The sequence below is a fragment of the Rhinatrema bivittatum genome, chromosome 16, assembly GCF_901001135.1.
Source record: "Rhinatrema bivittatum chromosome 16, aRhiBiv1.1, whole genome shotgun sequence".
Taxonomy (NCBI): domain Eukaryota; kingdom Metazoa; phylum Chordata; class Amphibia; order Gymnophiona; family Rhinatrematidae; genus Rhinatrema; species Rhinatrema bivittatum.
Window position 1 is genome coordinate 19,105,819 of NC_042630.1, and position 14,634 is coordinate 19,120,452.

The following is a 14,634-nucleotide window of genomic DNA, read 5'->3' on the forward strand; positions in this document are numbered from 1 at the left end:
GCCTCCCCAGTCCCCCTGACGCTTCACTCGTGCAGACACGAGACCTTGTTGTCAGTAGGAAATCGGGCCCTGTTTACATCTTTGCAAAAGCCGAGTGTGAGCTCCATGAGGCGCGCAGGGTGTGGGAGGGCAACACAAACACCACGTCAGAGGGCGTGACTTCCAGGATCAGCCAAACCAAAACCAGGCTCTGCCAGCGCACCTCATTCCTGCCCTGCAGCAACCATCAGTGCTCAGACCCCCCCCCCCCCCCCCACACACACATACATACAGCGCTGCCAGCGCACCTCATTCCTGCCCTGCAGCGCCACCTATTCCAGTACTCATACCCCGCCCCCCCCCCACATACATACAGCGCTGCCAGCGCACCTCATTCCTGCCCTGCAGCAACCATCAGTGCTCAGACACCCCCCCCCACACACACACACATACATACAGCGCTGCCAGCGCACCTCATTCCTGCCCTGCAGCAACCATCAGTGCTCAGACCCCCCCCCCCCCACACATACATACAGCGCTGCCAACGCACCTCATTCCTGCCCTGCAGCAACCATCAGTGCTCAGACACCCCCCCCACACACACACATACATACAGCGCTGCCAGCGCACCTCATTCCTGCCCTGCAGCACCACCTATTCCAGTACTCAGACCCCGCCCCCCCCCCCCACACACAGCTCTGCCAGCGCACCTCATTCCTGCCCTGCAGCGCCACCTATTCCAGTACTGTGACCTCAACACCCACACAGCTCTGCTGATGCCCCATATTCCTGCCCTGCAGCACCCCCCTCCTCTTCCAGGGCTGAAACCCCACTACAGAGCTCTGCCAGCGCACCTCATTCCTGCCCTGCAGCAACCTCCAGTGCTCAGACCCCCCCCCCCACACAGCTCTGCCAGAGCACCTCATTCCTGTCCTGCAGCAACCTCCAGTGCTGACTCCCCCCCACACACACAACCAGCTCTGCCAGCGCACCTCATTCCTGCCCTGCAGCACCCCCCTCCTATTCCAGGGCTGAAACCCCACTACAGAGCTCTGCCAGCGCACCTCATTCCTGTCCTGCAGCAACCTCCAGTGCTGACTCCCCCCCCACACACACAACCAGCTCTGCCAGCGCACCTCATTCCTGCCCTGCAGCACTTTCTGCCATTCCAGTACTCAGACCTCTCTCCCCTGACATACAGCTCTGCCAATGCATCTCTCGTGCCCTCACCCCCTGCTATTCCATTGTGGTTGCAGCTCCGATTTCCCCTAAGAAAATTAGGAACTGCAGCGCCAGGACGGCCTCTGCACTGGAGCGATCTCTGCGGGTTGACCTGGATGAGGTGGCCACCTCACCTGCTTTTAAATCTTAGGCCTGATTGTCTGCTTTTAGCCTCATTAATGCATTTTCTTTTTCACCATTGCCTTGCTTTATTAAATGCCCCACGTCTCTAGTTCTGGATGTTTGTCTTTTTAGATTGTAAGCTCTATCGAGCAGGGACTGTCTTTTTTTTGTGTGTGTTTGTATAGCGCTGCATATGTCGTGTAGCACTATAGAAACAGTAGTAGTAGTCGTCTGTGAATGCCTTCTTTCTGCCTATCTAGTTGCAGAAGGATACAATGATAGTGGTGGTTGCAGAGATTACTGCCCATATGTGTATTTTGCCAGGAGTTTCTGATGTGCTGACCAAGCTCTGGGACAGCAGACCACAGATCCCGCCTATGCCACCCCCTCCAGGACTGTTACCACGTGTGTGTGTGTGTGTGTGTGTGTATGTTTATGGTCAATACACGCCACCAAGGGAGGGTTGTAAACATGCATCCGACCATGTCCAGGGCGGGACGGAGGGTGGCCGGGCACGCGATCGAAGGTGTGGGGAAGGGGGATTTTTCCAAACTGCACGGATGGGCGGTTCCTATGAATCACACGTGGGAACACGTGTGTGTGTAGTGTGCGTGTGTTTGTGTTGACATCTCGGCTGCCCACCAATGCTCCCCACCGTCCCTCCTTGTTTTGGGTCGGAAGCTTCCTCCTTGTTTTTTTCCAAGACAGACCTTGATCCCACATAAGCCCAGAGGTATTGGATTTCTCGCCGCACGTGTTGGAAAAGTTTCTTGGCCAGGTTGCAGGGAATTCCTGGTCGAACACTATCAATGCTCGGGCCCATCCCTCTGGCTGCAATTAGTGTCATGCTGGAGAAGAGCCATGTGTAATCAAAGGAAAAAAAGGCCTGATCTTTTCTGACTCACACGGTGGACAAAATGTTGAAATTAAAAAAAAACAAACTGGCAAAAGCTCTCTGGTCGAGTCCCATTTGCAGCTCTCCTCTCCCCCTTTAAAAAATAAAATAAAATTTTCCATTTTATAAAAAGACAGTGATATGGGTGCATGCGGAGCCAGAACATCCCGCAGCTATTCCTACCTCCCAGGCAGTATCACTAATATTTACACCTTGAACCCATAGTTCCTGTACCTTTAGGAGCTGGAACCACAGGTCCCAGCATGCACAGGGTGGAAATCCAAGACGGGTTCCACCTATCCCTGCAGGTAACCCTACCAATGGTGCCAACCCCGCTTATTTACCAAGAGTTTGGGCTTGCTTTTCGTGATTCGCGCTTTTTTTTTTTTCCATCTCCACGTATGGAAGCCGTCTCACAGCACAACCTTATGGCTGGGTTCTGGAACCTCAGCAATGGTTCTAAGGTTCTAGAATGCTACCCATCTCCAGGTATGGAAGCAGTCTCACAGCACAACCTTACGGCTGGGTTCTGGAACCTCAGCAATGGTTCTAAGATACTAGAATGCTACCCATCTCCAGGTATGGAAACAAGTCTCACAGCACAACCTTACGGCTGGGTTCTGGAACCTCAGCAATGGTTCTAAGGTTCTAGAATGCTACCCATCTCCAGGTATGGAAGCAGTCTCACAGCACAACCTTACGGCTGGGTTCTGGAACCTCAGCAATGGTTCTAAGGTTCTAGAATGCTACCCATCTCCAGGTATGGAAGCAGTCTCACAGCACAACCTTACGGCTGGGTTCTGGAACCTCAGCAATGGTTCTAAGGTTCTAGAATGCTACCCATCTCCAGGTATGGAAGCAGTCTCACAGCTCAACCTTATGGCTGGGTTCTGGAACCTCAGCAATGGTTCTAAGGTTCTAGGCTCTGTCTCCATAACAAGTGAATTTTCTTTTTTTATGCCCCATCTCACATATGCTCCTGCATCCTGGGCGACACGGGGGCAGGAATGGGTTGTCTGCTTCTCCGTCTCACCCTTCTCCTGCTGGCCCTCGTTCAGGCCACCCACTGCTGCGTGTTCTGCCAGCTGAAGTCCAAAAACGTGGAGCGACGCTTCTACAGGCTCTGCGAGTACTACCAACTGGCCCATGGCACCAATTACTGTACCAAGTACCCCATGAAAGAAGTCTTTGCCCAGTTCGGCCTTGGTATGCCGATCTTACACAACTCGCTCACCATTCTCTTAGACTTCAGGATATTTGGGTGTGAAGCTGAGTCACGTGAGGCAGAGCTTGTTTGAAGCAAGGGGCTCCTTTCCTGGTTCTGTTACCTCCGATTCTGGTCTTACGCCAAGTTCTCTTCCTTTTTATGCTCCTAACCGATTGCTTTTCTTAGACATTTGTTTGACATAGGAGGTGGGCTCCTGCTCTCAGTTTTTCGAAAGAAACACCTCTCCTCCCATGAGGTGTTGGAGGGGTGGGGGTGGGGGACCCGGACAGCTCCCGTCCTGTGACATCTCTGGGTAATTCTCACGCTGGACTGATACCAGGTCTTTCCTCTCTCCGCTACAGATGTACATGCCATGAAGGTGGTGACAGAGAAGACGCACCGGGTGCTCCGAGTTATTGGTAACTTAACACGCCAAAAAAAACCAATTATAAATTCTTTGTTGAATCTCAAACATTACAACAAAGTGAGCAAGCCTTAAAATACCACCTACCCCAATACAGTTTCCACCCAACACCAAAACCCTGTCCCCTCCCTCCCACCCAAAAATCAGGAAGAAAGTTTGTTCAAATAAAAAGAAAAAACATTTAAGGAAAACACAAACTCCCAAGGAAACGCCATGTTGTACTCCTCGTGTCCGATGGAGTCGCGTCCGCCTTTCCGTATTTGATTTCCCCAGCCATTGCACCTCCCCCCACTTTAAAAAAGATTTCCAGATTTCAGCTCTATTGGAGTAACGTTCCTTCAGTTCTTGCATTCATTTTTTCTATAGCATATACAGCCCGTAATAAGTGAATTAGACAGTGGCGTAGCCAGAACTGATTTATTGGGCAGGCCCCAAGGTTAAGATGGGTGGGCTGTAGGCATGCAGGTCTGAGACCTACAAGTTGTATTCTTATTGATAAATAGTGCCATATACTGCACCCTACAGAGGCTTTTTAAGTAGTTTGCAACAGCCATTATGCATCACGCGTGAAGCTTTAAACTATTTTACTTCAATTATTTCAAGCACTTACTAGCATTAAAAAATTCCTTATTAATCTGTATTAATTTATTTTATGTTTATTGCAGTTTATAAATGCACAAGTATGTCATATAAAAAGCAAAGAAAACAAACAGATGCAATTAATCATGTACGAAAACAAAAATCAATGTATTCTTTCATGAATCCTCTTTGCAGAAAGCCAGAAATCATCATAATGACAATAAAATAGCATTAATCACCAGAACAGGTACAGAGCAGAGCTAGGACAATTCACATTACAACCAACATGAAAAAAAAAATATTCAAATTGTGATGTCACCTCAGTAAAAAATATCCCTCCACTGCTAAACAGTTTGTGAAGGAACACAAACTCCTGCAAAGAAAGAGACGTCTAGAACCTTGCCGTACCATACGGTCACAGCACTGACTCTCAGGACTCAAATAATAGTAACCTTATGAAAAAAGCAGCAATGCAAATACTACACCAGGCCCTAGGAACATGAATACACCACCTACTGGGGTAACAGAACAAGCCGGACTGCTACAGAGAAACTACACGCTAGCAGAAATACTGCACCTCAGTCACACACCGGCAGAACACAGACTGATCCTTTCCTAATTCAGAAATAAGGGACTACAAATTAGAAACAGAAACATGCAAAGAAAACCAAAATAGAAAGCCTGGGAAACCAGACTGAACAGTGGAACTGTAAAGAACAAAATAGAAATGCCCATATCTAAAGATGGCAGATTCCAATTGCTAAAATCTCAACTTTTTTTTTTTACCTTTGTTGTCTGATCTTTGTATTTCTCTAATCAGCTGGTCCCAGTTTCTCTTTTTTCCCCCACTTTCCCTTGTTGGTCCTTTCCTAATTCCTTTTCAGGGGTCTCTCTTCTTGTTCTGTTTCTTCTCCTACTGTTTTCTTCCTTTCTCACACACAGGCTCCTCACAACAAGCTCTCACATTCTCTATCACTGTGCTTCTCAACCCAGTCCTTGTGGCACATCTAGCCAGCACAGTACATGAAAATCTATCTCATGCAAATTCATTGTGGATATCCTGAAGACCTGACTGGTTAGGTATGCCCCCAAGGACTGGGTCGAGAAGCACTGTTGTACCATACACACAAGCTCTCATTGTTATATGCTCTCCCATACACAAGCTCTCACTCTCATATGCTCTCCCACAAATACTAGCTGTCACTCTCACACCCCCAGGCTCACATTCTAACACCCCCACAAACACCCAGGTTCCCATTCTAACACCCACATACACCCAGGTTCCTATTCTTATCCATACACACATATTCAGGCTCCTATTCTCACCCACATATTCAGGCTCCTATTCTCTCCCCCCCCCCCCCCACACACACAGGGCCTTTTAATTAGGCACGGCTAAACCCCTACTTCCACCGACACGGGGGATAGGATCCCACGATGGCATTGCTGTCCCAGTCCTTTTTGCCATTGCGGGGATGGCATCTCACAATGGCCTTGCTTCAGAGGCCCTCTTCTTCACTGCCACAGGGATGGGATCCCGAGATGGCATTGCAGCTCAGGCCCTCTTCTTTGCCGTCGCAGGGAAGGGATCCCACAATGGCATTACTCCAACAGGCCTCTTCCGGTGTCAGACAGCCTTGGTTGCGTGGGCCTGAGTCCAAAGTGGCTATGCCACTAGAATTAGAGCCTCCAGGGAGGGCTTAGAAGAATTCTTTGCAATAAGCCTTTTTGCTGCTACTTAACATGCGATCGATCAATGGAATCCCCTTGTGGATTAAAGGGACTTTTTTTTTTTTCCCCATCTTTGGTGGCCATGTCCTATCATTCAAATACTCTGGCCAGAGGTTTTGTCATGGATGCACAAAGTGACGGTCCCAGCGGGTCCGATAGCAATCCTGTCCGGGGTCCATGGAAGGGATGTGGTTCCACTCAAATCTAGACAGCAAGGTTTAAAACAAGAAACAGAGGATGATGTGTGTATTCGTTAGAGCAAGGGGCCTCCCAAACTCAGCCCGCTGAGCCCACAGCCGTCTATCTCATTTGTATTCACGGCGGATAGACTGAAAACACGACTGGTTGTTCAAAGATGCGTCCCTTGTTCTCGAGGGGACAATAAGACGCTAGCAAAGCAGCCACAACTGGAGCTTTAATTGCTGCTTCTAGGAAATAATTCTTGTGTGTGTGGATGATGCCACAGGGTAGCACTATACGTACCTGCAACTTCTACTCTTTACTGCCTCGTGGTGATAACATCTCTCTCTGTCTCCTTCCCTCTGTGGCCTACCCTTCCCCTTTCTCTTCTTCTCTGTGTTTCCCCCTCTCCCTCCCTCCCTCACTGCAGAGATTAAACTGGAGAGGATCCGGGACATGGAGGACTACTGGGACTGGTTGGTGGAGGTGAAGCTGCCAGAAATGAGCAGGGAGCGTGAGTATCAGCACCACCGGGAGACAGATGTAGCCAGCACACGCTCGTCCCCAGGCACCCGCCAAATTCTGCACAGTTCTCGAGTTCTGCCAACCTGTGGGCCTCGCGTTCCTGTGGGACCGCACTCAGGTCTTTGGCCCAACCAAAGCCGCTCACACACCAGTGGCGGCCGCGGGTGAGGGGATTGTCCTGGTGCTTGAGAGGGTCAACTGGTGCCACAGCTGTCCACGGAACGGTCACCCCCTCCCTGGCAGAGAGTGGGGCTGAATCAGACTGATTGGACTAAAAAGTCCAGGAAAGTAGAGGTGAGGATGATGGGATGGCCAACGCCAACAGCTCCCCCTCCATCCCTATGCAAAAGAAAATAACAGGACCCATTCAGCCTCTCTTTAATGGGCAGAAGTCAGCAGGTAATCCCTGCCACTGTGGCACCCTGCAGTCTAAGAAATAGATTTGCTTTGGTTTTTTTTGTTACCAAACAGATAATATACTTATAGGTACATTTCATAATCAATTTTTTGGGCAAATCTTATTTAATCACTAGGTGATGCCTTTTAATCAAATGGCTTGACAAGAAACCGGAGAGGTTGCTTTGGAAGACAAAGCTGTTTGAATCTGCACACATGAGGTTAAGATCTGCTAAACTGAAAGGGTCTCTTGTATATATTGGTTTGTTTTGGAAGAATGTGGACAGCGTATGTCTGTACCTCACCCGATGATTTGCAGAGAAGGTTTATGATTTAATTCAGGGGTTCTCAACCCAGTCCTCGGGGCACACCTAATCAGTCAGGTTTTCGGGATGTCCCCAAGAGTGGCATACAATGGAGGCAGTGCATGCAAATCTCTCTCACGCATATTCATTGCGGAGATCCTGAAAACCTGACTGGCCAGGTGTGCCCGAGGACTGGGTTGAGAGCCACTGATTTAATTATTATTAGAAAATAGCAGAATAGGTGAAATTTTAAGGGGAGTGCCACAACCAGGTCTGGTTTTCAGGACAGACACAATGAATATGCATGAGACAGATTTGCATGCTGTGAAGTCAGTGCAGGCGAAAAACACCTCTTGAACATTCACTGCAGATCACCTAAAAACCAGGAGGTAAACAAAAGGGGAATAGATCAAAAGTCCTTCAAATTCTTTATTTTAACGATGATTGCCCGACTCTGGCCGAGTTTCGCCTGCGTAAAGTGGGCTGCTTCAGGGGCTCTATGAGCAATGTCTTGGTCAGAAATTGCCGTTCCAGAATACGGCTGATAATAGTCATCTATTGGGGTCCCATTCTCGATTTTATTGTATTCAGGTTCCTGTCGTATACACATCACTCTAGTCGAGCGAGCGCTGGATTCTCCTATGTTATATAGAGCATTGCCCCCGAAGCAGCCCACTTTACACGGAGCAATCATCGTTACAATAAAGAATTTTAAGGACTTTTGATCTATTCCCCTTTCGTTTACCTCACGGCTTTGATAGATCGTCTTCCTTGTTGCTTTTTGGGTCTATCCTAAAGGCCAGACCTGCTTGTGGTACTCCTGGATCAGAATCACACACTCCCGATGCATAGAGAGCGATATTCAAAAGGATCTGGTGGTGTAGCCAGATAAACCCTGCGACTTGAATGTGCCATCGCTCTAGCATGGCACATGGCACAGCAGTTCGGTTAAAAGGTCACCTACAGGACGTACTGCTGCTTTTGACTGGCAGTGGTGATTTGGGGCTCCTGGTCTTGTCTGGAAGATTTAATCCATTCCTAGAACTTCTACTGCCAACCTTAGGTACTGGATGCCACCTGTTTCCAGTGCAATGATTTAAGGTCCAGCCCTTCCCTCTGGCCCCCGCACGCGGTCCTCCTAACACACGCCTTCTCTGTGAACTCGACGCAGAGTTGACGCACGGGCCTGCCATCGACGTTGGGCACCCACCCGGCGAGCGAGGCGTTTCTCTGCTGCTGCTCTTCCGGGTATGGTCCTTCGCCATCGAGGCCCCTGGAGGCGTTGCATGTAAAGTCTGAGGCACCGCTCCATGATAGCGCCGAAGCCTGTTCTGGGGTTTTTGGGTTTGTTTGGTTTTTTTAAGAATGTGTAGGGGGGAGGGGTGTTGGGCCACTGCCTAGTCTGGTGTAAATATCCAATGACCCTAACCCCTCCTTTCTCTCTCTCTTCCTTCCTAGTGCTCTGCCCTCCAAGTTGCTGTAAGTACTGAAGCTCTGTGGGAGGGGAAGGCTAACGACTGGGACCACAGGGAGACATTGAAAAGATCCTGAAAAGGAGGGATGAGGGGCAGCTAATAAGGAAACAGAGCAGCTGCTCTACTCCTCCCCCACTGAAATGCAGGCTTCCTCCTGCTCTTTTTGGGGTTGGATGCCATGAGCCTTCGTTCCTAACCACCCAAGGATTCCTTCACGCCCCCTCCAATCCCCATGCAATCTCATGGGCTTGAGCAGCAACTCTGCTTCTGAAGATAGAGTTAGACGGGGAGGCACCAGTTTTAGCCACCGTGATGTGATACTGGGGCCGGATCGAGAAGGGGCATGTGGGGGTGATTCTTTTGTCTGTTTCCTTTAGGGTGGTCTACCGCCCCCTCTTTCAAGGGACAGTTAAGACAGGCCGGCTCATCCTGGACTGTCTCTGGAGTAAAATAAGCCGAATCAATGCTTTTCTACCATAGCCCATCCTTCCCTGCCCCACAAGGCTCTTCTGGCTTTTAAGGACGACTTAATGAGGCAACTCTCCCTTTCCTTCCCCCCCCCCCCCCGGGCACAGACGAGACCACGAAGGTCATCAACTGTTCAACGTGTAAGACGCAGGCCATGAGATGCTGGTCCCGGAAAACCTGCTACCCAGGTGAGCTTCCAGGACCTCGGCTAGAGCAGCCAAGGCGCACCGGGCTGGGTCTGGCGTGATTACCCCCCATCCCCACTCTTCCCTTATTCCGTGCACAGTTACGCTTTGACCTAGCTCCGGGCCTCCACGAACACGCAGGTCAGTTCAGGTTTTCCAGTTCTCATCCTTATCTTCTATGCATGTTTGGTATTCTGCCTTTCTCCCAGAGTTGGTCTCAAGGTGGATTACAATAAATTTAAATGACCAGAATGTGCAATTAGAGTACTACTGGGATCCAGCATAGGAAAACCCATTTGTGAATATTTATTTATTTAAAAAAATAAATAAATTATGTCCCGCAGCTTCCAGCAACACTGAGCTCGGAGAGGATTAGTTTCGAGACCCAGTTGTGTCCCTTATTGTGCATAACACAGTCCGTGGGTCTTAGGGGGAGGCCTGGCTGAAAAGCCGTGCCTTTGCACAGTCTGGTCTGGGAGGTCCGTAGCCCGCAGGCAGTGGGTTCCTGTGGTAAGGTGAATCTGATGACCCCACCACTAAAACTGAATGGTGACTCCCCCCTCCTCTACAACATCCCCTGCACTGATTGGTGACTGCTCCTGCACTAAACTCTCCCCTCCCCCCCCCAACAGCATCCCCTGAATTAATACTGGACTTCTCCCCTGTCCACAGTACCACCCCCGCAGTGTCCTTTGTGCTAATACTGATCAGTGACTTCCCCTCTAGCGTCCCCTACACTCACACAAAATGGTGACTCCTCCCACCACCCCCTGCTGTCTTCCCTGTACTAACACTAACCAGTGACTCCCCCCCCCCCCCCAGCATCCTCCGTACTAACACTAAAAAGTGACTTTTATTGGTGCATGCAGATTTGCCTCCGGGATTCTTCTGACAGCTCCTTCTTTTGGATTCTCCAGAGCAGATGGACCTTTCTGACACCAGGATTTTGCTGGCCGGCGGCTCTGCCATTTCCATGGTGGCTGGGATTCTTATCTGTGTTGCAGAGTAAGTGTCAGCATGGTGATAAGGATACAGACAGACAGACCTGTCTCTTCTCTGTTCAAGAATGTTTGTATGGCTTTTGAATCAAGATCCCGGCAGCCACGCTGGAGGGTGACCGTGGCTGGAGCACCACCTACCGAGCCATGACATCATTGGAGCGGTCAGATGCCGGCGGGAAACAGCGGGAAGGGGGGCTCCCTCTCCCCCACAGGTGAGGGAAGGAAGATGCCGACGCCATCCGGCCAGCACCCGCCCCGCCCACCATCACCGCCAAGGAATCAAGATCCCGACGGCCATGCCGGAGGCACTTGCGCTAGTAGGTGCGCAACAAAGGAGCTTGGCCCTTTGTGGGCACCTGAGGTGCCAGCCTGCTACACATTCACCACAACAACATCTCCTACAAACTGAAACCATTCTAACAATGGAGCAAATACATAGTATAGAGCCCATATGTGGTGAACTAAGAAAGAAAACACAAAACAAGAAACTAATAAGGAATACAAGGCAGATCCTTCCCATAATGAGTAACAACTCTCCTGTAATCTCACTCTTACTTCTGAATGTTCAGTCACTGTTAAAAAAAAAAAAATAATAATCCCGCTGATAAATCATTCGTTACAGGAATTAAACCCTACTACCTTCTGCATTTCTGAAACCTGGTTGAACTACAAAGATAATGTTCTCATAAATCAAATTGATCAACCCAACTATGATGTCTTTCACTTCCCCAGACATAAACGTAAAGGTGGAGGGCTACTAATAATCTGTAAAAATGAATTTAAACTTACCCCTTACAAAGTACAGATTAACCCACCCTACAAGGTGGCAATACTAAAATCACCACAACTAAACAGGATTGGTCTATTGCCCCCCTGAAATACTTCGTAAAGACTGCTCACCATTAATCGAATTATTCACCAAAGCGTTTCCAACACCTGACTCTACTCTAATTGTGGGAGACTAACCCAGATGTAGATAAAACAGCAAAAACCACCTCATACGAAATCTTGCTAGACACAGTGGAAACAATGGGATGGTCACAATTTGTAACCAACCCCACTCACAAAGCAGGACATATCCTAGATTTAATATTTGCCAATTACAATAACCGTCTAATCAATACCTCACACAAAATATTGCCCTGGTTTGATCACTAACTAATAAAAACTAACATAACCCTCCTCAATGCAAAACATACAAACCTCAATGTGAACCAAACCTTCACCTTCAGAAAAAAGATAAAACCAGATATACCTGAAGAATCAATAAAAAAATAAGCTAATTGATTTTAATCAAACTAATGCCTCCTCAGCCTTTGACTCCTGGGGAAAAAAAATCATCATTGATATTGCGGATAACCTAAGCCCAATATGGACAAAAATGATCCAACATGAACAGAATACCTCTAAACAAAAGAAACCGGTACAATGAAGAGCTAAGATGAACCAAACACTGAGAAAATCTGAGAAACAATGGCGAAAATCCCATCGGTAGAATCCCTAAGAAAATACAGATCCCTCCTAGCAAAATATTGTGAACAAATCAATAAAGCAAAAAAAAAAAGACTACTATGCAAAACGGATTCATGGGGTAATATTTAATTACAAAATGACTCTTCGAAACCGTAAAACACCTAATCAAAGACCTATCTTTGTCCATCTCAAGTAACTACAACTCCTCAAAGAATGCCTGCAATGAATATGCCAACTCATTGTTAGATAAAATCAATAAGTTAAAAACACCATTCTCAACTTGCTCGCCGACTAATGAATCTGAAGAAAAGCAAGTGCAGCATAAATGGAACACATTCGTCAGTCACTAAAATGGAAATAAATCAAATCATTTCCAAAATTAAGCCAGCTATCCACCCATTAGGCGAGTTCCCTAAAATAGTACACGACAATCACTTCAACAATCGCAACCATAATCAACCACTAGATCTCAGAAGAGCTGGTCTCTTATAGGGTGAAACAAGCTGTGATCAAAGCAATCCTAAAATACAAAACAGGCAGAATTGACGATTGGGACAATTATAGACCAATATTCTACTTACATTTTATCGCAAAAGTACTAGAAAGGCAGTGTTATCTCAATTGGAAAATCACCTAGAACACAGTAATATTCTAGATCCAAACCAATTTGGATTCAGAAAATATCGATCAACAGAAACATTACTCATATCTTTAACTGACCCTGTACTACAGGGGGTTGACAATGATGAATCTTATATCCTGGTACTAATTGATTTAACAGCAGCCTTCCACACTGTGGAGCATACCCTGCTCTGCCATGAGATGAGAAGTGTTCTCAAAGGGTTCTCTTCCTTCCTAGCTGATAGGACATTTCAAGACAAACTGGGCAACCACATATCTGACACCTTCCCTATCGATACAGGTGTCCCCCAGGGTTCAGCACTCTCGGCAACACTATTCAACATTTACACGCTTCCTATGTGTACGCTGCTACTAGCAAATCTAGGAATCAACTTCTTCTTATATGCTGACATACAGTTCTACATTGAAAATACAGTGTCACTCCCAACATACATGAAGGCAATACAGCAAGAACTGACACAGCTTAAATTAAAACAAATAAAACTGAAATCGTATGGCCAAGGAGAAACTCCTCCACAGTTAAACCGCCAACCCTAGACCTGGGTAATTTTCATATCACATCCTCAGAACAAGTACGAGACCTAGGAATACAGATCGATGAGAACATTATAATGAAAAAGCACATAAGCAAATTAATTAAAACAGAATACTCCAAGCTGCGAATCTTACATCGTTTGAAACCTTTTCTAACATTCCAGGACTTCTGCACTGTTTTACAAACACTAATTTTCTCAAATATAGATTACTGCACCTCTCTGTTACTAAGCCTATCCTCTGGTCTTCTAAAACCACCTCAGTTACTATAAAATGCCTCTGCAAGGCTTCTATTGTGGTCACATTTCCGTGCCCCTATCACCCCATCGCCGATAGCTCTGCACTGGCTGCCAGTCCAATCCAGAATCCATTATAAACTACTAACTGTAATTTTTAACATTATTAACAACAGAAATCCCAGCTTAATAGGTGTGAATCTCCAACCATACACACCACAGCGAACACTAAGATCGTAAAATAAAGGACTATTAACTGTGCCTACAATGCAAAGTAAACATCTAATGCAAATAAGAAACCAAATGTTTTCCCTAGCGGCCCCCAAGATGTGGAATTCTCTACCAGAGACGTTACGTCTGATATCAGAAAGAAAGATTGAAATGTGTGCTGAAAACCTGGCTCTTCACAAATGCGTATGAGCTAACTTAATATATCAAAATACAGAGAAATAAAATATTTTAAAAACAGTCAATGTTAGAAGAATGTAGGAGAAATAATGAGTGATTTAAAGTGTTCTAAGGCAATCCTAATGCGCTGTTTTTTGACCTAGAATATGAATCTCGCTTTTATAAAGCGTTGTGGTCTTCTTTTGGAATGAGGGTATATAAAATGTGGTGCTTGCACCTGTGTTCACGTCAGTCTGTCTGTGTGCGTTTGAGTCTGCTGTCTGCTCATGTATCACCTTCTCTCTTTCCTGCTTGCAGATTCAGATACACAAAGTGAATTCCTCTGGTTTAGAGAACCCAGCACCAAGCAGTCCCATTAATTTCTCAGCATGAAAATAAAGTTTATTTTTATAGCAGCATCTCTGCTTCTGGCTCCTTTTCAAGAAAAGAAAATCAACCGCCGAGTCAATTTTCTGAACTGAACTCCCAGAGAGGTGGGAACCAGAACCAGATTTCTGGGTCCATCTGGAACAGACCTTTCAGAAGGCAGTGCCTTTTTCCACCCCAGCGACCTTCCATGACCTGGGCTTGGCCTGCAAACTCAGCGACTCCTGTTATTTCCAAGTTGAGAGCCATTGGCTTTCTCGCTCTCTTTTTTTCCATTTTCT

At 47.1% G+C, this 14,634-nt stretch overlaps 1 protein-coding gene across 1 annotated transcript; it reads left to right on the forward strand.

Moving 5' to 3' along the window:
- The first annotated feature begins 3,176 nt into the window (after positions 1-3,176).
- Positions 3,177-14,385, forward strand: TMEM95 (transmembrane protein 95). The gene is made up of 7 exons (XM_029581546.1): positions 3,177-3,424; positions 3,788-3,844; positions 6,770-6,853; positions 9,024-9,044; positions 9,616-9,696; positions 10,611-10,698; positions 14,285-14,385. The coding sequence occupies exons 1-7, from the start codon at positions 3,226-3,228 to the stop codon at positions 14,301-14,303; spliced, it is 549 nt and encodes a 182-aa protein (XP_029437406.1). The 5' UTR covers positions 3,177-3,225; the 3' UTR covers positions 14,304-14,385.
- The last annotated feature ends 249 nt before the right edge of the window (positions 14,386-14,634 follow it).

What these genes read in the sequence shown, in the direction of transcription:
- TMEM95 (XM_029581546.1), top strand. Translation starts at nt 3,226, where the DNA reads ATGGGTTGTCTGCTTCTCCGTCTCACCCTTCTCCTGCTGGCCCTCGTT. An exon ending in CCGGGTGCTCCGAGTTATTG is followed by an intron (nt 3,845 to 6,769) that starts GTAACTTAACAC and finishes CCCTCACTGCAG; the next exon opens with AGATTAAACTGGAGAGGATC. An exon ending in GCTCTGCCCTCCAAGTTGCT is followed by an intron (nt 9,045 to 9,615) that starts GTAAGTACTGAA and finishes CCCCGGGCACAG; the next exon opens with ACGAGACCACGAAGGTCATC.